Here is a 24,188-nt window from a genome sequence, read left to right on the forward strand (position 1 = left end):
TTAGGCTTTATAAAAGCTATATAATTTAATTAATATAATTTATAAACAGTTTTTATATTGTGAATAATAACAGAAAGAAATTTCGTATGTGTCGAACACGCTAGTTCCAAAATATTTTTAAAATATCAAATTTATCTAGTACAAAATTTAATAGATTCAAATAAACCCATCTCTCCATTGAAAATGTACCAACTAAAATGTAGGAAAACCGTCGCATCGCGTACCGCGTCGGTCCGGCTGAGAAGAAAACATATAAACATTAGCGCATGGAATGCACTTTTTATTGTAAAATTTATATTGGTGAAACGTTTTTCTAGACGTATAATCTTGTATGAGCATTGAATTCTAGGATATGAAATATTTAACGCTAGATTAGCGATCTAAACATGCCATGAAGACACATGAACACGGACCATGTAGAACATTTTTCCGTTTTAGTGAATATCTACACAAAATTATAATAAAACGGATTTATAATAGTTATAATTTAAAAAGTAAATTTATTAAACACAGCATGCTACTGCCTTAGGAATAGAAATATAATTAGGTTATTATCAGAAAATATTTTATTTGAAGAAAAAAATTAGGGTATCAAAAAATATTAATAGATATGTTTTTGGAAATTTATCATCTTACACTCAAAGCATTACTATAATGAAAAATTATTACAAAATATGAATTTGTGATACTAAGTACTCAATTCATTAAAATTTATTGTGAATTTATTTAGTTATTTATTGTGAATGTGAATTTAGTTAGAAAATAAGAACTAAAAAAATAATCAATATGATTTTCATAATAACCCTTTTGATTCTCTTAGATTCACAAAATCGAGTTTATATTGATAATACAAAATTTAAACATTGTACAATTAATTGGGATTTACTTGATTACTTAAAATCTAGCTCAAAACGGCATTTGTGATTATAGATATATTGTTACAATTTGATTTTTAAATCAATTGAGAGAACATAATGATAATAATATATTCACGTGTGTATATGTGTCAAATATGTCAACGTTGCCATGATTTATCGACGATAGAAGACACTATAATAAACATTTATAATGATTATTATCATATAAATAAAACATGCAAAACGTACCTAGTGAAGTCTTCTTAAATCATACTGCAAAAAAGGAAATCGCCAAACAATGTTTTCTGCCGCCGCTCGGCTGAGTCGCACCCGCCAACTCCAGAAATTAACACAATAACCAAAAGATTTGAAGCAACTAAATTTATAAAATAATACAATCGCTACTTAAAAACTAAAAACAACTCAAAACACTAATATCGCTGTTTCACACGGCACTGTTCGTTTGGATAAAACTCCGCCGTTCTTTATCGTCGATTCGACACATCCGTACAAAGCGCGTAAAAATAACAGTCTAATTAACAAATATCAATACTAATAAATAATATCAATAAAAATAATAATAACGTGATATAGATGAGTTCTTAGCGAGATGAACCGCGGACGCTGATAGCGGGTCGAGCCCTCGGGGTAGCGCGATACGGGCGATTATGGCGAACACAGAGACTACGCTACGGCGACAATGATACGCGGAGGTTCGTGCGGACGCCGCAGCCTCCGCGGTGACCGGCATGGAGGCGGAGCCTCAGGCGCGCGAGGCGTGGCCGCGTAGAATTCGCGTGCCGGCAGGAAAGAACACGCACGGCATGTTCAGTGAATGCGCTACGAAGCTCCATGGCTCCGATGGACGGGGATGAGATACCGAATGAGATGCACGCGCGCGTCCGCATATGAGGGTGCGTTCTGTAGCGACGACAAAACGCTCGGCCGGGGGTCGATTTCCACGATCGGAGCACGCCATTGCCATTGCCGTAGGATCCTGCAGTTCAATCTGATATTGAGATGCATTACAAAACATGCAGTGGAATGAATACCGCATCCAGGCTTTGGAAGTATTATGTGTATAAGGTAGAGCGTGATTTAAAAATTCGCGGGTAAAAAGGTCCACCACTTTATCTCAAAAACAAATAAAATTAGAATTTTTTAAACAATATTTAAAAGTAGAGAACAAAGATAGGTAATCAACCATTACCTTAATATTTACGACGTCTCTATCAGGAGATAAACGGTAATGTTTAAAAATCCGTAACACAAGTATTTTCTTTCCTTGTTAGGTTTTTTGGTTGAGAGCACTGTTGTTTAGTTAACGAGACTTTAATATAGATAATTTTTAAATATACGTTATTTAATTGTTTTATAAAATGTATTGTAAATTTCAAGTTAGATTCGACAGTTTTGTTATATAACCTTACACATGGGTAGAGTAAAAAGACTAATTGAATCTTCTCCTTGGCAAAGATATAAACAAAAAATGTAAATAAAAACGTAAATTAATTTAGGATTAGCATTTATACAAGAGATGAATTATATAAATCGTCATTCCAACTCTGCTGATGAATGTTTCTGACGAAATACCAGATCAAGATTATTTGATTGACAACTCATTCATAATATTTATATTTTACATTGGTTGTATAATGTAGGTATTATTTGATAAAATCTCTTTCAAATTAAAATAAGACATTGGAGCAAAAAACACATTTCGACAATAATGGATTAGAGAGAGCTGAATAAAAAAAATCCAATTGGTCCTGAAGCCAATTTAAGATACTGCATATACATGATTATTTAATTGAAAATTGTTCTCTGAACTTGAGTTAGCCCGCGTTACTTTCAGGTCACATTCCAAATTTTTCGATATTTTATCAAATAATTATGGCTTTTTTTGTGAGAACAAGCATCTTTATTCTATAACCTTGTCAATACAACAATTTCAATATTTAAGATTTTTGCTAGGCATTTCAACTTGAAACAACGTTTTCATACACAGAAGTGCAAACTATATAGTGATTTGAAATTCACATATTTCATTCACCCAAAAATTTGTTTGAACAGATTTTTTTGTTTTTTATTTGCATATTTAGACTTGTATTTACTGACATTTTTATCCACTAATGTTTGTGGTTTGCATAACAAAAATTCAGCCCATACAGAATACAAAATAATATTCACCATATTTATTTTAGTAACTCATAATATTAGCTGGAATATAATTGTTTATTCCTATTTTATATGAGTTCAGACATGTGAATCGGGGTGCATGGCCACATTCAGGGCCGGATTTAGAAATTTGGCGCCCCGGGGCAATGACAAAAATGCCGCCCCATCCCTGAAATTTTACAAACTTTCAACCTTTTTTAAAGCAATCGTGGTGCTTCAGTAACAAATTATAGAAGCGCGTAAGCGCCGCGTCGCGATCTAACGGATAAACAATGGTACAGAACGCATATAAATGTAAACAAAATTTATACTTATTATTATAAATATCTTTAAAATATCTGATATTTTAATGAGAATATGTCTTATGATCACTTTCGTCCGCCAAATGTTTCTTTTTCAAATTTTTTTATTGGATCATCGAAACCGCTAAACCTGCCCCCACAAATTTAAGCAGTTATTTATTCTGTAATTTTTTTTGAATGGTATTGGACGCTTTTTTTTCTCAAAAACTGAATTACATTTTTGGCATCTTGGCCCGTATCTTCAAAACAGTTGGACCTGCCTTGGCCAATAACTAATCAGCACGTCTCCTTACCAATAGGAATTGAATCATTTAAATGGGTTGATCGGTGTTCTCGAAATCGACTTGAATAATGAAAAAATATTAGATTTGTATTGATGGGGAGACGTGCTGATTAGCTTTTGACACAGGCAATTACGAAAAATGGTAAATAAGTTTCGATATTTCCTCGCTGAAACAGCTATGCAGCGCGATTGCTTTGCAAAAAGTTCATAATTTTCGAAAAATTTCAAAATACAAAAAATGTGTTTTTGAGTCTCTTTGTTTTTTCATTTTTCAAAAAATTTAAAGCTCTTTATAAAATGTAATTTTATATACGGAATGTTTCAGGTTAATTTTTCTTCAACGCTATAAGCTTGCACAAATTCGTCATTTTAAGAGAACTCGAGAACTGAAGAATATATTTTTCTTAAACTTTCAGCTTGTTTACGGTTCTTTATATTAGTCAAATTGCCAAATTGATAACTTATTAACCAATTTGATAATTTACGTTCGGAGAGGGGGGCAAGGCAAAATAATAAATTTTAGTTATCGGTTATTTCAACCCAAATTTTGCAATCGTATTATGTTTTGTTAATTATATTTCTTGAAATAAAAAATGTTGTTGAAAAAAAGTTGATTATATTGTATAGAATTTTTTTCTCACTATCCAAATTTTGCCGCCCCCCAAAATTTGCCGCCCTGGGCAGTAGCCCCGATTGCCCCTACTGTAAATCCAGCACTGGCCACATTGTCACATATGCAGAAATACACATCAGATGTATGCGCAAAGCAAATGAAATTCGGAATCGAAGCTTTATATGTGGATTAAATTGGTCTTATATTGATAAAATAGAAATATCAATGAATGTACATTTTGAGCGTTTAAAAATAAAAATTGAATTAAATCTAACTCTTTTTGTCAAACTTTGAATACGTTTTTTTCTATTTTTGTACAGTATTCTTACATTTAGAAATCTGATAATAGTAAGTAGTAATACATCACTCAATAAGTCCGCAAGATTATTTATATTTGGATCTTGAAATTTTGAATAATTCCTAGTTTAAATGCGTACTTTAGTATGTTATATTGCAGATAATAGTTATGCAGTTCGCATTTCAACTATAAATTGTTCAAAATTTCAATCGTCAAATATATTCTTACGGACTTATTATTGAATGATGTGTTATATCGATTCCCAAATTCAATAATAATGCAAGAGTATCAAATATATCATGCAATAGTTCTTGTTGAGACAACCCTCATTTTATGATATTACATCTAATGTAAAAAATGAAATGACAAACCTTTTTCGATTGAGGAACTCGGCAGCAAGCTGCTGTGCCGCAGGCGACATCGACTAGGGCAACACAATAACTCCATTTTACATATTACACTCACCACACTGAAAAGGAAAAGACCATTAAATTAGATACTATTTTCAAAAAATTTAATAGTTGGAGTAATGTAGATATAAGTACTTAGTAGTTAATATAGCAATACGAAGAATGAGGTGGATTCAAGTAAAATTCTACACAACCGTTCTAAGTAAGAAAGGTGCCAAAGGAAACAAATGGAGACGATCGATAAACAAGGATCAAAAATAAATAAATAAATCATAAAATGTGACAAATGTTAGTTTGATTACATCAAAACAAATAACACATATCAAACAAACAACCATTTAACTATGTTCAGAAAAATATTTAGCTAATTTATCATTGCAGAACTATGTCTTTTTGCTATTTTTAAAAATTTGTAACCTGGTCTTTTTACCCCTAAGGCGAAGTAAAATGGTACAGCAGGGGGACAAGAGATCCAATGTCTTATTATTAATTTCAAAGGTATTTTACAAAATAATAGCTCCATTATTCAACGAATGCAAAATATAAATTTCATGAGCACATTTTTTACAAAGTATAAAATTTAGATTTGGTTATTTGTCAGATATATTTATCCGCAGAGTTACAATAACTTTTAATTTAATTTATCTCTTGTAAAAATGCTTATCTTAACTTAATTTACTTTTTTATTTGCTAATTATTTTTGTTTACATCTTTGCCAAGGTAAAAATTCAATTGGTCCTTTTTACTCCACCCACGTGTAAGTTTTTATAAAAGTTATGTAAAAAACTGATGAATCTAACTTAAAATTAACAACACATCTTATGAAACAATTAAATAACGTTCATTTATAAAAAAGTTAAATAACGTATGAAGTTATAAAAAATCTCGTAAACTAAACAACAGTGCACCACCAAAAAAAATAACAACGAATACAAATAAAATATATAATGTCTCCTATAATTTATATAAAATTATATAAAAATACAAATAAAATATATAATGTCTCCTATAATTTATATCAAAAATTAACGTAAACTACAATTGATATCACTATACAATTAAAAAATATAGTGTCTCCTTTAATTAAATTTATATTTACCCACATCTTACAAACTATTAATTCCACCTAATCTTCTTTGCTTCAATTTGCTTTTGACTCTTGTATGTTACAACGAGCTCTAGATGTGATTTTTTTACATTAATCAAGATAACAATTTACTAATCACAAAAATGGTTTCGCATTATCAAATATTGATAAATTTGGAACTAAAGAAATAACGTAAACCGAAATTTTATGATAGATCGATTTTATATTAAATGTCAAAAATGACGGACCTGCACAGTTCTGTATATTGCGTCGGCTTGCGGATGGTTTACATGTCCATTCGAGACAAATAAATATTTTATTACCTTTTAAGGTCCTGTAGAAAAAAGCGTGTTACTGGCTACCCCTATTTTCCCTATATAAATTCTGAAACCTAACATACGAAGAATAAGCAACGAAAAAATTTTAGAAGAATACTACTTTCATTCACGAAGAAGAGAATGCTACTGACGAGCAAACTGAGCTCGACTTGCGGAAGAAACTAATGAAGTGCTGTGCTCTCCAGGATCGGAGACATGGACTCTGAGAAAGGCCGATAAGAATTACCTCGATAGTTTTGAAATGTGGTGCTGGGGGCGAGACAAGATAAAGTGGACAGACAAAATAGCAAATGAAGTCCTGAGAAGAGTGGGCGAAGAAAGGAACTCTATTGAGCACAATTTTGGGAAGAAAAGGAAACTAGATCGGACCTCTTCTGCAAAAAGAGTCCCTCCTGCACGACGTCGTCGAAAGTAAAATAGAAGGAAATAAAGGAAGGAAAGAAGAAGCATAGAAGCAAAAGTTTGGAAAGGAAAAAACATGAAAAAAATAGTGGTAATGAAGATAATAGACGAAGGGTAAGAGTATCAGTTATTTGTGGTGGCTTTCCCACCATGAACCTGCCATTTATTATTATTATTTACTACTTTCTACTAGCAATTACATACATTTGTCTAAACATACAAATATTTCTCGACAAATAATTTTTGAAAAAAGTCTATAATGTTGAATGAAAACGAAATTGACGCAATTTTGTGGTTATATTCATTTTTTTGTAACTGGTTAAAAACGTTGAATGAGCAATTATAATAACATATATAAATTGGAAACTAGATTAAATTCAACGCACTAGTATGAACTATATGAAATTCTGAATTCTTGCGGAGCATAACTAAAATACACTTTCATGAAGGCTTTGAATGTGGTGAAATGTTTTCAAATTATATATTAAATATTATTATCTTGTTAACTACATATACATGTATGATTAGTAACTGAATATGTTATATGTAAAGTTTAAAACTGCCGCTCAAATAGTGCTGCCAACCATAGTCTTCAAAGATGTTTATTTCATGATCATGGTGTATAACCTTGTATTTGACAGCATTTGACAGTAATTTGAAAACATGTCTACTGTTAGGGCATTTAGTCGTAATTTACCATATATAAGACAACAATTTAATGCGTTATTAGGAAATACGTCAACATCTGTTAAATTTATATGTATAGTAGTTATATTTGGTTATATTTTATCATACTCCGATGAGGCCGTTAAAGTATTAAGTGTCACACCAGGTTATATTTTACCACCATCCTTTTGGATTTGGACTACTTTTACGTTTTGTTTTTTAGAATTACATTTTTGGGAAGTTTTAGTTGATATAATAACTGTAGGATTATGTGGAAAGTTAATGGAGCCCCTATGGGGCCAAATGGAAATGCTTACGTTTTTTGCAATAACCAACATTGGTGTAGGTGTATTAACGTCAGCTTATTATTTATTTTTATACATGTGCACGGCTAATACAGACCTGCTATTTTTTGTTCATATTCATGGGTTAGCTGGTTATATAGCAGCAGTGAGCGTAGCTGTTAAACAAATTATGCCTGAGCATGTACTTGCTCACACACCTATTGGAAAGATATCAAATCGAAATATACCACTTAGCGTTCTTGTATTATCATTATTACTTTGGGCCTTGGGTCTACTGGATGGTACTCATCCAGCAATGTTTTGCTTTGGCCTGATTGTTAGTTGGATTTATTTGAGATTTTACCAAAGACATTCCAATGGCTTGCAAGGTGATACTGCAGAAAGCTTCACATTTGTAAGGTATACACAATATTATGTTTCAATTGCAATTGCAATTTCAATATAATAGTTGTTTGCATATGTTTGTTCTATTTTTTAGTTTCTTTCCAAACGTTTTGCAACCGCCAATTGCTGTAATTGGGAATTCTGTATTCAGCCTTTTTGTTAAAATTGGAATTTGTAAGAACAGAGCTTCTAGAGGACTACCACAAACAACTTCATCTATTCACATACCTCTATCTGGTGTAGATCCTCATGATATGGAAAGAAGAAGGTTTGTTCTGAAAGTAACAATATTTATGATAACAAGCAGCAAGAGCTCATGTTGCTTTATATATGCATTGATATATATATATATATATATATATATATATATATATATATATAATCCAGGGCAAGCCTACGGTCTTCCCTATATTTTTTCAACTATTTTAACAATTTGTCATTGAAATTATATGAAAAACTACTTGTGATGGCACCCCCTCAACGATGTGCCCACATTTTTCACATGCATTGCAAAACTTGATGTGTGTCATCATTCAGTAATCTAAAATACAATATAATGGTACATATGAGGAATTAATAACGAATATATAAAAAAGTGATAAAGAACCATTAATGAGCATCTACTTAAAAATGTTTATTTCTTATCAGGCAAATAGCACTAAAAGCTCTAAGTGAACGATTATCAAAATCTCAAGACCCATCTAGACAAATGCTACTACCTAAGCCAATTCCAATGGGAAATTCCTTCAAAAACACTTCACAGACCGCAAGACAACATTCTCAATATGCTCCATCTAAAGATCACATTAGCAAGCAAGGTTTTAATTTTAAAATAGAAGAAAGAACAACCCAAGCATCAGATTCAAGAATGCCCATGAACCCCACATCTGATACAGTTGTTAGTATACCTGACCCTGATGTATATAATAATGAAAACAATAAAGGGTAATCATCTATCAATAAGCAATATTACTTTTGTTTATAAGCTAAAATTAAAATTTTGTTTGTTTGTTCTAATTTTAAATTGCATAATTTTTTAAAATAATGTTTGGTAGGTACAAATTAAGTAACAAATCATTAATATTAATATATACCAACAATAGTAATTAGGAATTTTTAATTTAAATCATTCATTATTAAATCACTTCATTACTTCACCAGCATTCAATTTATTGTAAATACTAAGTGTAAATTGGTAATTGTATCAAAAAAATATATTCAAAATAAATTGTAAATAAGAGATTTAACACAGAATATTGTTTTTTACTGTACACATATACATACCTGTTATATTTCCAACACTTAAATCCCAAATAATACAAATGTTGCATGTAGAAAGTAATGCTTAATCAATTTGTCAATTCCTAGATTAGTTTATACCACTTTATGAACTGTAATAAATAGGTTATGAAATGCAATAAACTTGAATCCTATGTCTCTAAGCATTTCAAAAATGTAAATAAGCATAGTGCATTTATTTTTGAATACTTAAATCAATGTAGATTTTATGTTGTGCACATCCTGCAATGAAAAATTAACACTTTGTACCTTTCTTGTGAGTTGTATATCTATTGTATATGTAGATATGTGATAATTATAATTATTTAAATAAAACAAATGTTTTATTAAAAACATGTATTCAATAATTCAGGTCATTTATCCTCTTATTTTAAAACCTACATTAAAAACAATGAATGATCTCATAATAAAAAATAAATTAAATATGAAGTTAAAATGTTCCACATATTTATACACTACAAATTGCAATAAAATTCACCATCATAATATATCTTGCAAAGTGTGGGATAAATATGTATCTCAAACTTTAATGAGATACACCAATATACAAAATGTCTATTTATGATATTAGCATATAACAAACATCACTTATGATTAATTTTTATCATATATATATAAATTTACATACATTTTAGAACTCATACATAAAAATTCTAATATAAATATCAATTTACAGTAATCTGCAATTATTTGCCATCAGTTTTCTGAAAACTCATCAAATAATTATAGACTTGGCTTTATAGATGTAAATTTGTCAAACACATAAATTCTTTAAATTCATTGTCTAAGATTTGATTCGAAACTATCCACAACCCAAAAGTTCTTACTTCGAATCATATTGCAATAACTTAGAAGAGCAAGGAGCCCATACCACCCATTTCAGACTGTTCTTTCACAAATATTTCAAAGTACTGGTATATAATCGTCACTGCCAATAGAATACCAGTTCCTGAACCAATAGCTCCTAAGAAATCAGCCATCACAGAAAGGGCTCCAATACACAAACCACCGAAAGCTGCAGCAATGGGAATGTAACGATTCAATTCATGAACCATAGAGTTATCACGATGGCCACGCATAACCATTTGTTGTTCTTTCAGTTGTTTTGCAACCTTTAAATCAAATACAAATTAAAATTAATGTGTATACAAATATTGTAATTAAATTTGCATGTCAAAATAGTTGTGTGTATCAAATTTTAGTAAAAAAAAAAAATTATATTTTGGTAAAAAAATTATGCTTGACACATAGAATATAGAGAAAAGTATAAGATGATCCAAAATTTAAAAATATTTTAATGAATGTGTCAAGTATTTACATCTTTTGCTGAGCTGCCAGAAACATCAATCCATGTCTTAGAGAAGAAGGCACAGGATCCCAACATGAAGATAATGTACAAAAGAGCGTGCAATGGATCTTGAACAATGTGTCCGACTGATTCTGGTGGTGATAAATAATAACACAATCCTCCTACAGGATATGCACGAGCTGGACCACCGCCTCCAACATCAGCCCAAACACCAAGTAAATTAATTAAGAAGTTACCTTGGAATTTAACTGCCAACATCTGCAAACAGCCAACATGTATTATATGTTAGATTTTTTTTAAACTTTGTAAATATAAAATATGCAAGATATAAAATTACCTGAGATATAACATATAAATTTGAAACTAGAGCTGATTGCAAGATGATTGGAATATTTGATGTATAAAATAATTTGATGGGATAGCTGCTATATTGTCCACGGTAACGAGCAGATTTGATGGGTAGGTCTACACGGAAGCCCTGAAAAAAAGATATTCTTATGAAAACCTTGTACATGTCAATCATAAATTGTGAAAGTTTGACTTTTTACCTGGAAGTATATCACTATAGCAAATACAAGCAAAGTGGCCAACAGATTCATCAAATTGGGTAAATTTTGTCTGTAGAATGCTTCACGTAAAGCTCTAACTTTATCTTGACGTGTTGCTAATAAATGGAATAGAGCAATGACCGCACCTTCGAACTCAGTTCCTCTACCTGTTAAAAATAATGAAAAAGTTTGATTTTACATTTTATTATTATTTCAACACTAAAAATAATAAATATATTGAAACAAACCAGTGTTGACTGTGGCTGGAGATAAGGCCTTCCAAACAATGGTTTCACAGATGTTAGTGGCAATGAACAATGAAATTCCAGAACCCAAACCATATCCTAATAAGAAAAAATAAGATTTAATATTTAATAAAGTAAGTAATAATCAGAAATATTTAGTTTAATTTACCTTTTTGTAAAAGTTCATCTAACAATAGAACAATTAATCCTGCAACAAACAATTGAATGATGATCAAAAAGCAGACACCGGCACCGAGATCAGCTGGATCTCCATACATTCCAGTCATTACATAAACAATAGCTTGTCCAACAGTGATCACCATGCCGAACACTAGCATAACACAAAAAATATGTAAGTCTTAGCAGATACATGTAGCATAGGCCAATTCAAAAGATGTTTCTTAACTTCTCATTTTAAATATTTAAAATTATGCTGGGTAAATGGCACTACATATTGAATAGACTCCGAAAAAGATTCATGTATATTCGCAAAAACAATTAGATTAGACCTTTGATTTGATTTGAAAAGTACACCACATACATTTTTGTGCTCCATTAAAAAGTGCCCGATCTTTTGGAGTATCACCAACTTCGATGATTTTAGCACCAGCCAACAACTGCATGATGAGACCAGATGTGACAATTGGTGCAATACCCAACTCCATCAATGTTCCACGATTTGAAGCTAAGATCACACGAATCCAATAAAAAGGATCCGCAGAGTCTGAGCTCATGATTCCAAACAATGGAATCTGGCAGCACACCAGGAAAATGAATAATGTTATGGCTGTCCATAGCACCTTTTCTCTGAACTGAACCTGTAAACACCCAATGTGTCAATATGGGAAATCTTATGTCTGCAAACTTTAGTATTTCTTTATCCAATTTTCAATGTTATTTGAAAAAAAAAGGGATATTGGAGTTCAACAGTAACTAACCCCATAAAATAAATACACAAAAAAATAATTATGAGATAATAAAAATTGGTGCTCAGTCCATTAAAGATTATCTGAACACACTCAATTATATTAATAATATTTAATATATCATTCAGCAAAAGAATTTGCAACATATTGTATATAATGTATATTTATATGAAACTAGGTTAGGGTTGCAAATATGGTTTTCGCGTATATTATAATTTGAATTTTATGCCGTACGCAATAATTACACAATGACAATTGCTTAGAAAATATTAGTACCGTTATACAAACACATCTGACATAGAATTTTGATTAAATTACCTTCGGTTCGGCTTTTGCTATTTCTGGCAGAATACTGCAGAACGGTTTAATAACTTCAAGAAATTTTACTGCAAATCAGAACAACATACAATTAATGCACAATAATATTAAAAAATTATATCATTTTGAACTTTGTATACGTAAGCATTTTCACCGTATGGGCTAATTTTGAGAACACACAAACAGAAGTTTCGAAAAATGATAAAAACACACTTAAATAAAGAAACAATTTGATTACTTACTGCCCATTTTTAAACTTTTAATTTATTTACGCCTAACTATGAACTAAATGGTCCAATACGACCGAATACAAATAATTTTATGTTAACGAAACACTACGTTGATCTCATTCCGAAACGCCGTAACACTAAAAACGAAATACGTGCTTCATTTGTTGCCACAGCGAGCGACAGGAGCGACACGTCTTCAACTATCAGGTCACGTGACCGGTGCGTTGGACATACGATATTCAACTCACTTAACACGTTACCGCAAGATATTCGACGTTCTTAGGTTGGCGTTATCTCTGAATGAGCTTTCGAATAAGCAGTTGCACCAAACACCGAAAGATGAAAAAATACTGCGTGTATATACAAGGACTGTCAATGCGAGCAATCGATGTATTGCTACCTGTGCGCTTATCTGCTGTTGTGCAATGCAAGTTGTCAAAAACATGACGTTTAAGGAAATGAATTCCTTCGTTTGATGTTTATTAACAGCATAATGGCACTATATTAAATATTATTATATTTTTGCTACGTTTTATGTACATACTTTAAAATGTCTATTACAAGATAAAAGTATTTTTATTTATATTTTTATATGAAAATAATCTTGAGATTCAATAATCATGGAATCTGAAAGTAACGATTCATCAAATGTTATTCGTTTTCCACCAGAAGTACAGGAAGTGATTGATAAGGTGTTTATTATTATTTGCATTCTCTTCACATTTAAAATAAATTGTACTTTCACAAAATTATATATGCGTATCAACCTCAAACATTTTAAATGTTTATTTTTCAAATATATAGCAATGTATATCAAAATGAGGCTATATACCATGCTTCAGATGATAAAAAAACACATTTTAAGTCTTGTTTAATAATGATGTCAATGCTCTTTTTACTGGTCTAAAGTCTTACTTGTAAATATTTTATATAATTGAGGAAGTCTTCTGTTATTTATCAATGCTTTTTCTGTAGGTTCTTCCTAGTGCTGATCCATTAGATTCCCCGGATTTTAATTGTGTGGACTACATAAACTCATTATTTCCAACTGAACAATCATTATCAAATATTGATGATGTTATATGCAAAATGGAATACAAAATCAGTTGTATTGATGATGACATAAGAAATGTAGTTCGTGGACAAACTAACGTTGGTCAAGATGGGCGTACAGCATTAGAAGAAGCACAGAAAGTTATAAGAGAATTATTTGTACACATCAAAGATATAAAGATGAAGGCTGAAAGGAGTGAAGAAATGGTTTGTACATTTTTTTTTTGATAATTAGTATTGTAATGCTACTGCTTTATGTATTGACGTAACAAATTTAACTTTCATTAATGTGTTATTTATATACAACATATTTTGCGAATTGTAATTACCAAATTGTAATTTGTAATTGGTAATTATTTTAGGTGCGAGAGATAACACGGGATATTAAGCAGTTAGATTGTGCAAAAAAGAATCTTACTCTAGCAATAACTACTTTAAATCATCTTCACATGCTTGTTGGAGGAATTGATAATCTGAAGCTGCTCACTCAGAAAAGATTATATGGTGAAATTGTGATGCCGCTTCAAGCTATCTTAGAAGTAATGCAGCATTTTAGTGATTATATGGATATTCCCCAAATAAAGGTATCAAAAATATATAAATATTTATTACATTCAAATATTTTTATATATAATCTTTATATATATTTCTTTGTTTTTCAATGAGAAAACTGTAATTGGCTTGTAGCAGTTAGGCCATTGATTCATAAATCATAATTTATGGTTATTCATTTCATAATTTTGAACGAATAGTAGTATTATTTGTATTATTTTGTAGTATATTCGTACAAAAAATTAAATGTTGCAGGAATTAGCAGATGAAGTGTCTAAGGTACAAGCACAATTATCAACACAAATCACGTCGGATTTCCATGAAGCGTTTTCAGGACCAAATGCTAAAAGTTTTATTCCAAACAAACAACTTGCTGATGCTTGTTTAGTAGTTTCTATACTAGAACCTAGAGTTAAAAAGGACATTTTAAAATGGTTTATAGGTATTTTATTAATATAATCAGTATAATAATAATTACATTTTGTGGTTACATTTAATTTCAATTTTAAGGTCTGCAATTGCAGGAGTACTTACACTTATTTCATGAAAATCAGGACACAGCTTGGCTTGATAAGATTGATAAAAGATATGTTTGGCTGAAGAGACATTTACTTGAATTTGAGAATAAATTTGGTTTAATGTTTCCAATAAATTGGGAAGTTTCGGAAAGAATAACTGTTCAATTTTGTCAAGTAACTAGAGATGAACTTTCAAAACTAATGGCTAAACGGAAGCATGAAATAGATGTTAAGTTACTTTTGTATGCAATACAGAAAACATCAAATTTCGAAAGTTTACTTTCAAGGAGATTTACAGGTAAATGTACTGTTAATTATGATAAATGATGGCTGTTTATTATACATTGCTGAGGGATTGAACTTCATATTCAAGGTATTACATTAGAAGACAGACAAGATGGATCAAAATTACCTAATGAGATTGTAACAAGCATTCCACTTGATGAACATGATTTTGAATCCCAACCTGATGAGCAATCATTAATTGATCCATCAGATGCTAAAAATAATGTAGTCGACTCTCCATTTAATGGTAAGTGAATTGTAGCTTTCCATTCATAGAATTACATTTTAAACTTACAAATACTATTTATTTTTTCATGTCATAGTTATCATTTATAACATATATTCTTTATATAATTGCAGGATTAATTGGCATATGTTTCATACCTTACTTATACATTTATATTGAGAGTATTGACCGAAATTTAGCAGACTATTTAGACAGATTTATTCAAGATTCTAAAACATTTATGAGTTCCAATACAAGTACTACTTTTAATGTTGTTTTGCCTAGTTGTGCAGATTTATTTATGTTCTATAAAAAGTGCTTAGTTCAGTGCACTCAATTAAGCAGAGGTCAATCGATGGTGAACCTATCAGAAGTATTTAAGAAATATCTTAGAGAATACGCGCTGAAAATTTTGCAAAACAATTTACCAAAATTAGTATCCACAACTCAGTCCTTAGGTGTGTACAAATAATTGTTCATATTTATATTTATAATTATTTATTGAATAAATTGAATACTAGGTACAAGTATGTCGTCAATCACAAGAGACATACAAAATTTAAATACCTCAGGAATCATTCAAAATTTTCATAGTTTACTGAAGGAAGGTGAAATACCTAGATTTACTAAAGAGGAATTGGCAAAGATCTGTTGTATTTTAACTACAGCCGAGTACTGTCTAGAAACTACGCAGCAACTAGAGGATAAATTAAAAGAAAAAATAGAGCCTGCTTTGCAAGATAAAATCAATCTATCACAAGAGCATGATATGTTTCATACGTATGTTATAAAAATGTGAAATATATTATACTATACCATATTCATTACATTTTTATATTTCAGTGTAATATCGAATTGTATTCAATTATTAGTGCAGGACTTAGAAATATCTTGTGAACCAGCCCTCACAACAATGATTAAGGTACATATACAGTTCATCTTAAATTTTGTTTTTTCTTTTAGAGTAATTTGTATTTATTATCAATTTATTCTAGATGCAATGGCAAACAGTTAAGAATGTTGGAGATCAGAGTGCTTATGTTAATGTCATAACATCTTATCTCAAACAAAATATTCCTATCATTAGAGACTATTTATCTTCTTCTCGTAAATATTTTACGCAATTTTGTGTAAAGTTTGTGAATTCATTCATTCCAAAATTCATACAACATATTTATAAGTGCCGTCCTATTGGAATCTCTACAGATAATACAAGTAACACTGTAGGGTGTGAGCAGCTATTATTAGATACTCATAGTTTAAAAACTGTTCTACTAGACTTGCCTTCTCTTGGTTCCCAAGTAAACAGAAAAGCACCAGCAAGCTACACTAAAGTTGTTGTCAAAGGGATGACTAAAGCTGAAATGATACTAAAAGTTGTTATGGCTCCCATAACTCCTCCACAAAGTTTCACAGAACAATTCTTAAAATTGCTACCAGAATGTCACATATCAGAATTTCATAAGGTATTAGATATGAAGGGATTAAAACGCAATGAACAAACTACTTTGGTTGAGATATTTAAAAGTCAAGCTCCCAGCTTAATAGTTACTGATGATGAAAGTCAATGTTCACATGATAGTCCCGATCATGATACAGGTAGAATTAGAAAATTGGAAAAACTTATCAAAAAGCGTTTACCAAATTGATAAAATGAAATATAGAAAAATTTATTTATTATTTTTATAAAGACATGGAATTTGAACAAGATTTAAATAGATATATTACAATAATTATTTATTTTCTCAATAGCATGTACAACAAAACAGATCTAAATATAAATAAGTTATGAATAAATATCTAAAACTTCGTATTAATAAAACATACTTTCCTTATAAACCAAATTTTTACATATTTACATAGGAATAATAAGGATAAGAGGATTAACATAAGGAACAATATTTGCATCTGGAGGTATAAGTTAATAAATACTATGCGGAATAAAAGCTATTAAAAATGGCTTTAGGAAGTCCTATTTAAATATTCGAACTATTTAGTTTTATAGACACTCACTGGGAAATACTACTAATACTAAATTTTCACGAAATGTCATTTCAAAAATGCATTGAACTGCTGAATAACTACAATATGCAATTGATTTCCATATGGTAGACACAATATTTCGAGTTCAATTAGAATTATTTGTAACTTTTTTCATTTGCTTAATAATATGCCTATTCCAATTGAATGGCAAAATCAGTATTACAAGCAGCAACTTCAGCACTATTCAGCCTTTGCTGATTTTACTGGAGGACGATGAAATGAACTATCCACAGATTTTAACACCGCGTATAGAACTGGTTTGTATAAGAAGACCCAAGGAAAGAAAATTATGAATCCATAAAACCTCACTACTGAATATAAGTTCCACCACTTAGCACAGCTTAGAAAAACGAAAGGTGTTATACAATATCCCATGTTGACCACTGTATAAAATTTCAGAATAACGAATATTACAGGTGCCATTGCTGGGGAATTTAATAAATTTGTTGCCACACTGCTCTTTGCTATCATACTTGTAAACTGAAAAATATAGATAAAATTTTAATAAGAAGACTTTTAACAAAATTTGTCAACACTAATTAAATACATTAAAAATACGTACCTCCTTTTCAAAAAATACAACTGCAAATTCCATGAAAAAGCACATGTAATAACCGCTGTGGAAGCCATGCCATATTGCCAGAAATAGTAAGGATGAGACTTGACTGAGGTATCTTGAAAATGAAATCATTTTTCATAATTTTATATTTCATTTGAGTTAAAAAAAACTATCTTGAAGTGGTAAATAAAATCATGACATGTAATTACTAAGGATGCTTATATTACCAAATATAAGCATTTGTGCTTATGGCAGTGATACAAATTTATTTATTTAACTGGTATTATGGGTTTATTAAACTTACTTGTTTCCCAAAAATCGTAACCTTGTAAAAACATAATTTGCAACCCACATATTGGTGTTACAATTGAAACTTTCAATATAATCTCCAAAACATTTAGCATTTTCAAACAAGTAGGGATTAATATTTTGGCAACCAGTCCAATCGTTTTTAGCTTCATTATATGTCAAACCTTAAAATAAAGCATTGTAATATTAAGATATTTTAAACAAATTCTACTGCAAAAATGAGCTAATTACCAAATCCAATGCAAGCTCCTTCTGTCAGCAACCAGATAGAAATATATTTGTAAAGTGTAAATTTACCCCAGAAACCCATGTAGATTATTCTCTTGAAAATATTTGCATTAAGATAGTCTTCTGAAAATAAGTACTCATCCGACAACCAAGCTGATCCTACTTGGTTCAAAATTAGATACACGCAACCCAGAGCAAATCTTTTCAAACTGTAGTTAAAATATCCGTCCTGAAAATAGTCAAAAATAATATAATTTTAGTTCATTTTCATAAACAATATTATTAACTTGATATAATATTTATATAAAGATTAATATATGATAAATGTATTTTTTTTTTAGATAATATATTTTGAGATATATTGAATACATAGATTTTTATTTTTTAATGGCATATGAAATTTTGATTTAACAAAAATAGATTAACATAATTCTCACATATAGTATATTAAATGTTCTTACCTTATCATCGTATGACCCACTAATGAACTTTTTATATCGAGTGATTGGAAATTGCGGTCCTACCAAAAAACTGCTTGGAAAATATGTATATCCTAATATTTCAAGTAAACTTGGTGGTCTGGAAAATTAGAACAAATTAAATAGATTCAATAATTTTTAATTCTTGTATTTCCTATGTTACCGAATGCAATGAAAAAGTGCTAAATATTTCTGTGACAAAACAGAAATTAAATGTTTCCATAGAAATTTGAAGTTGATTGACAACCGTATACAAAAAATTGAAAATGAACTATATTAAATTATGCAAGAATTCATTTTCAAGACAAGGCAATAAGTCATATTTAGTCTTTGTTAAATTGATTTGATTTTGTATGGTTATGGATATAGCCGAAGAGTAAATATTGCATATCCATGTAAACGAACTCCTCAATATGTCAATACGTTAAAACAATTAGAGTAATTTTGAAAACTCTTGGTTAGGAAAAGTATGTATATATATATATATATATATATATATATGTATATGTATATATATGTATGTAGTAGTATATATTAGTTTATTACGTTTTCAGTGCTGAGTGACGGTAACGGGCTGACAATTTTTCAGGATCAGTTTGACCATCATAAATATCGGTCATAAGTCCAATGTGTCTCAATACCAGAACACAATGTGGCATTGTCCATTTTATGTCATATGAGTCCGATGCAGTAAAATAATATCCTATAAAGCAAATTTACCATCAGCAAACTACATTTACAGTAAGTACATATATTTTAATTGAACATTTTATATGGAAGATATCCCAATATAACGTTAAAATTTGATTAATTAGATGATCAATAAAATATATATATATATATATATATATATATATATATATATTTCAAATATTAAAATGAATGTACTAACAACAGTAGATTCTTAAATATGTTTTAAAGTACTAGAGGTTTTAATCGTTTTGAATTTGATATATTTTAAAAAGAAAGAATCAAACAAAATTTGAATTCAATCTTAATTCAACAATATTCATACAAATTAACGGTGTCGTTTGTGGATGTTGATAAATATGGAATAAAATGGGTATGATATAAATTTTACTATATTTTTGGGTATGGGTGTAAATAAATTTGAAATTTAGAAATATTACATTAACATAAACTCTCATAGGCAAAAACAAACATCCGAAAAGTATCATACTTTTAATAATACAAGTAGAATGTGCTAAATTTTATTTCAGGAAAGAGTAGAAAAAAGTTACAAGATATATTACAACTGATTTAATTTAAATCGTTTTTTAAAAAATTCAATGTTGCCAAAATTTATTAACCACAATAATGTTGAATGCAAAGCACAATATAATATAAAATATACATTAGTGGTTAAATTTGTTAAATCGCTTTTGAGAAAATTATTTTATTTAAAAATTATTATTGCTAAAATTTATAAACCACAATGTTCAATGCAACGAACAATATAATACAAAATATACATTATTGGATATATGTTATAAATCGCTTTTTAAAGAAATAAATATTGCTAAAATGTATTAACCATAATAATAGTTTTGAATGTATTACTGGATAAATGTTATAAATCGCTTTTGAAAAAATTTAATACTGCTCAAATTTATTAACCACAGTAGTGTTGAATGTAACGAATCATATATTGAACACTATTCATTACTGGACAAATTTCAATACTGAAAAAATTCATTACTGCTGAAGTTGATTAAACATAATAGTGTTGAATAAAATGAACCATATAATACACAATATGCATTACTGGGCAAAATTTGTTTTAAATCGTATTTGAATATTGGTAAAATTTATTAAGCACATATACATTATTTGATAAAGATGTTGATTTGCTTTCGAAAATATTCAATGATGCTAAAAATTTTTAACCACAATAGTGTTGAATGTAACGAAAAATACATTATTACTGGATAAATCTGTTATAAATCGCTTTTGGAAAATTCAATATTGCTTAAATTTATTAATTATAATAGTGTTGAATGTAAAGAATCATATATTATAGAACACACAATAAAAAAACAAGCACAATATAAAAAAATCCAATAAATTTGTTGAAATTCGCTTTTGAAAAAATCAATATTGCTAAAATTGATTAACCAAAATAGTGTTGAATGTATCAAACCAATAATACACAATATAAAAACCAGATAAATCTGTTATAAATTGCACTTGAAGAAATTGAATAACACTAACCATGATAGTGTTAAATGTAACAAACCATATAATAAACACAATATACATTACTGAACAAACAAAATTTGTTATAAATCGCATTTCAAAATATTCAATATTGTTAAAATTTATTAAGCACATAGTGTTGAATGTAACAAGTCATATAACACATACATTCATTATTTAATAAAGATGTTAAATTGCTTTTGAAAATATTCAATGATGCTAAAATTTATTAACCACAATATGTGAATGTAACGAACCATATAATACATAGTATACATTATTGCTGGATAAATCTGTTATAAATCGCTTTTGGAAAATTCAATATTGTTAAAATTTATTAACCATAATAGTGTTGAATGTAATAAACCAATAATACACAATATAAAAACCAGATAAATCTGTTATAAATTGCATTTGAAGAAATTAAATAACACTAACCATGATAGTGTTAAATGTAACGAACCATATAATATACCCAAACCAAATAATAATACACAGAATATACATTAGTGGATAAATTTGTTATAAATCGCTTTTGGAAAATTCAATATTGCTAAATTTTTTTAACCATAATAGTGCTTAATGTAATGAATCATATATTGCACAATATAGAAACACCCAATAAATTTATTGTAAATAGCTTTTGAAAAAAAAAAACAATATTGCTAAAATTTATTAAGCACAATAGTGTTCAATATTGAACGAACCATATATACTCAATATAAATGTATTGTTAACTGCATAAATATAGAATGATAATATAAATATTATTTTATAAATGCACTTATAGACAGTATGATAAAATAACATGAATATTATTGATAAATTGCAAAAAAAATAATGAAAAAATTGGGATTTTAATGAATAATTATTAAAATAAAAATAATAATAAAATACTTTACCTATGAGGAGATGTCCCATATGAAAAATAAATTGTATTATTACACTGTAAGATGTTCCAGCTAAAAATTTCATGTTCAAATAGGTAAATAACACTGCTCCCAAACTATGTCGTATGTCATATCCATAATTAAAATAGCAAAGTAATATTCCAGTAAAAGCAATAAAAACATTCTTAACTGTTTCACTTTTTTTTAGAATTTGCGTTCGATATAAATAGGCCAGTGGATATCCTGAAACATGAATGAATAATTGATGTCACTAAAAACTAACCTAGTTTCTCAATAGATAATAAATAATTAATATGAATTTAATTTATACTTTACCCAGGAGGGTTGATACAAGCAAACGTAGGGCAGGTTCTGAAACTCCTAAACCACTTGATATAGTTAACAATATACTGTCCATGTTTATGAATTATTAAACATCAATTTCACGAAATTATCACAGAAAAAAATGAAGTTTTTCATATGTTTATCAAATGCTGGATTTGTTATATTTTAAATCGTCGTACAATTTATAGATAGACATGTTTCTCGTATATTTATTATGTAAGAAATGTGTTTTTTGTACCCAAAACTCAAAGTTTCTGTTATCACTAGCAGTGACGGTTGACTGATTGTGCGTTTGCGTTCACTATTTTTGTGCTGTTGTTGCACGATGCAAGTTCCTTTCCGATGCTTAATCGAATCTTAATACGTAGACAAAATGAAAGTGTTTTCTCCTCATTTACCATACGTCAAATTATAATTGTCCAATACTAGCAAAGCCACACACACTTTGACACATACGCGAGTATAAACACACACACAGAGTCGCATTAGTCTATAGAGCTCCTGAGTCCACTTTCGATTGGGGCATCGCACACATCATGACGACGCATATGTGTACGCATGCACACAAATACAGAGCCGCATTAGAATTTCAAAGGATAAGATATAAATACGCAGATGTGCACGTACTCTACAAATACCCCATTATTAATACATTTGCAGCACAGCATTATGTGCGAAGGTCAGTATTCGAATATGGAATATCCTTGATCCTTTATATGTTTATGTTTCTTTTTCATTTATTTTATTCTACGTATCGGGGATATGGGATGTCTCCTTTTTCAGGAACTATTAACAATAAAAAAAATAAACTAGTGGAGTATGGAATCGTGCCTTAAGACAAATTGCTGGAACTTCCCGTACCAAAAATTATTTTTTTTTAAAAAAGATTAAATTTGTTTTATACTTTGAAAAAATTAGATTTTTTAGAAATTTTAAATAATTTTGGAAAAAAACTTTTGGAATATATATAAATATATATTTTTATTTTTAAATATTTTAGAAATTTTGAACTTTTTTTAAAGCAATCGCACTGCTTTAACTGTATAGAGACGCAATATCGAAGCGCGTAAGCGCCGCGTCGCCGTCTAACAGGCAAACGATGTTACGAAACCCATAGAAATGTAAACAAAATTGATACACATTATTAAAATCTCCATGATATGATCTAATAATCATTTTTGACTTCAAATGGCATGTTTTTTACTTATTTTTACTGGATCTCCGAAGCCGCTAGATTTACCTTCCCAAGTTATAGTAATCGCCAAGTTTGCGCTACGGGAAGTTAATTATATATATATATATATATATATATATATATAAAAATGGAGCTCTCTTTCAAATGTCCGAATAAAACTCGAAAACGGCTGAATCGATTTGGCCAGTCTTAGTCTTGAAAAATTCGTGCCAATCCAGAGAATGTCCAAAAGGTGAGAAATTATTTCAAATCCGCGTAGAAACTTTACATTTATAATTTGAAAATTTTTGTAGAAGCGTAATTTAAATAGAA

General features: G+C 29.4%; 5 protein-coding genes across 5 annotated transcripts in view; 2 read left to right on the forward strand and 3 right to left on the reverse strand.

Moving 5' to 3' along the window:
• The window catches only part of LOC113376099, a 189,303-nt gene extending 179,815 nt beyond the window's left edge, over positions 1–9,488 (reverse strand). The window contains exons 1-2 of the mRNA XM_026616026.1: positions 9,408–9,488; positions 4,903–5,000 (exon numbers count right to left, since the gene is read on the reverse strand). Of these exons, the coding sequence (XP_026471811.1) occupies positions 4,903–5,000; positions 9,408–9,454 (145 nt within the window). The 5' untranslated portion in view covers positions 9,455–9,488. The remainder of the gene's footprint in view (positions 1–4,902; positions 5,001–9,407) is intronic.
• Positions 7,432–9,340, forward strand: LOC113377436 (transmembrane protein 115). The gene is made up of 3 exons (XM_026617754.1): positions 7,432–8,138; positions 8,218–8,391; positions 8,772–9,340. Exons 1-3 carry the CDS (start codon positions 7,432–7,434, stop codon positions 9,070–9,072), a joined length of 1,182 nt encoding a protein of 393 aa, XP_026473539.1. The 3' UTR covers positions 9,073–9,340.
• A 629-nt stretch (positions 9,489–10,117) lies between the features above and the next one.
• On the reverse strand, positions 10,118–13,200 carry LOC113377382 (protein transport protein Sec61 subunit alpha). The gene is made up of 9 exons (XM_026617682.1): positions 13,011–13,200; positions 12,769–12,836; positions 12,066–12,342; positions 11,694–11,855; positions 11,528–11,623; positions 11,280–11,446; positions 11,069–11,209; positions 10,741–10,989; positions 10,118–10,534 (listed from the first exon to the last, which is right to left on the reverse strand). Exons 1-9 carry the CDS (start codon positions 13,015–13,017, stop codon positions 10,271–10,273), a joined length of 1,431 nt encoding a protein of 476 aa, XP_026473467.1. The 5' UTR covers positions 13,018–13,200; the 3' UTR covers positions 10,118–10,270.
• Positions 13,201–13,406: 206 nt separating this feature from the next.
• On the forward strand, positions 13,407–17,395 carry LOC113376755 (vacuolar protein sorting-associated protein 53 homolog). Its single transcript, XM_026616797.1, has 10 exons — positions 13,407–13,690; positions 13,974–14,258; positions 14,414–14,635; positions 14,859–15,045; positions 15,114–15,419; positions 15,495–15,653; positions 15,767–16,090; positions 16,154–16,412; positions 16,476–16,554; positions 16,628–17,395. Exons 1-10 carry the CDS (start codon positions 13,619–13,621, stop codon positions 17,279–17,281), a joined length of 2,547 nt encoding a protein of 848 aa, XP_026472582.1. The 5' UTR covers positions 13,407–13,618; the 3' UTR covers positions 17,282–17,395.
• A 153-nt stretch (positions 17,396–17,548) lies between these two features.
• Positions 17,549–23,211, reverse strand: LOC113374703 (lysophospholipid acyltransferase 5). Its single transcript, XM_026614677.1, has 8 exons — positions 22,673–23,211; positions 22,349–22,579; positions 19,797–19,953; positions 19,233–19,350; positions 18,775–19,000; positions 18,539–18,707; positions 18,238–18,349; positions 17,549–18,155 (listed from the first exon to the last, which is right to left on the reverse strand). Exons 1-8 carry the CDS (start codon positions 22,752–22,754, stop codon positions 17,856–17,858), a joined length of 1,395 nt encoding a protein of 464 aa, XP_026470462.1. The 5' UTR covers positions 22,755–23,211; the 3' UTR covers positions 17,549–17,855.
• Between the last annotated feature and the right edge of the window lie 977 nt (positions 23,212–24,188).

Source organism: Ctenocephalides felis, unplaced genomic scaffold, assembly GCF_003426905.1.
Source record: "Ctenocephalides felis isolate EL2017-DRISC unplaced genomic scaffold, ASM342690v1 CF-g0.4_SCAFFOLD_01886, whole genome shotgun sequence".
NCBI lineage: Eukaryota > Metazoa > Arthropoda > Insecta > Siphonaptera > Pulicidae > Ctenocephalides > Ctenocephalides felis.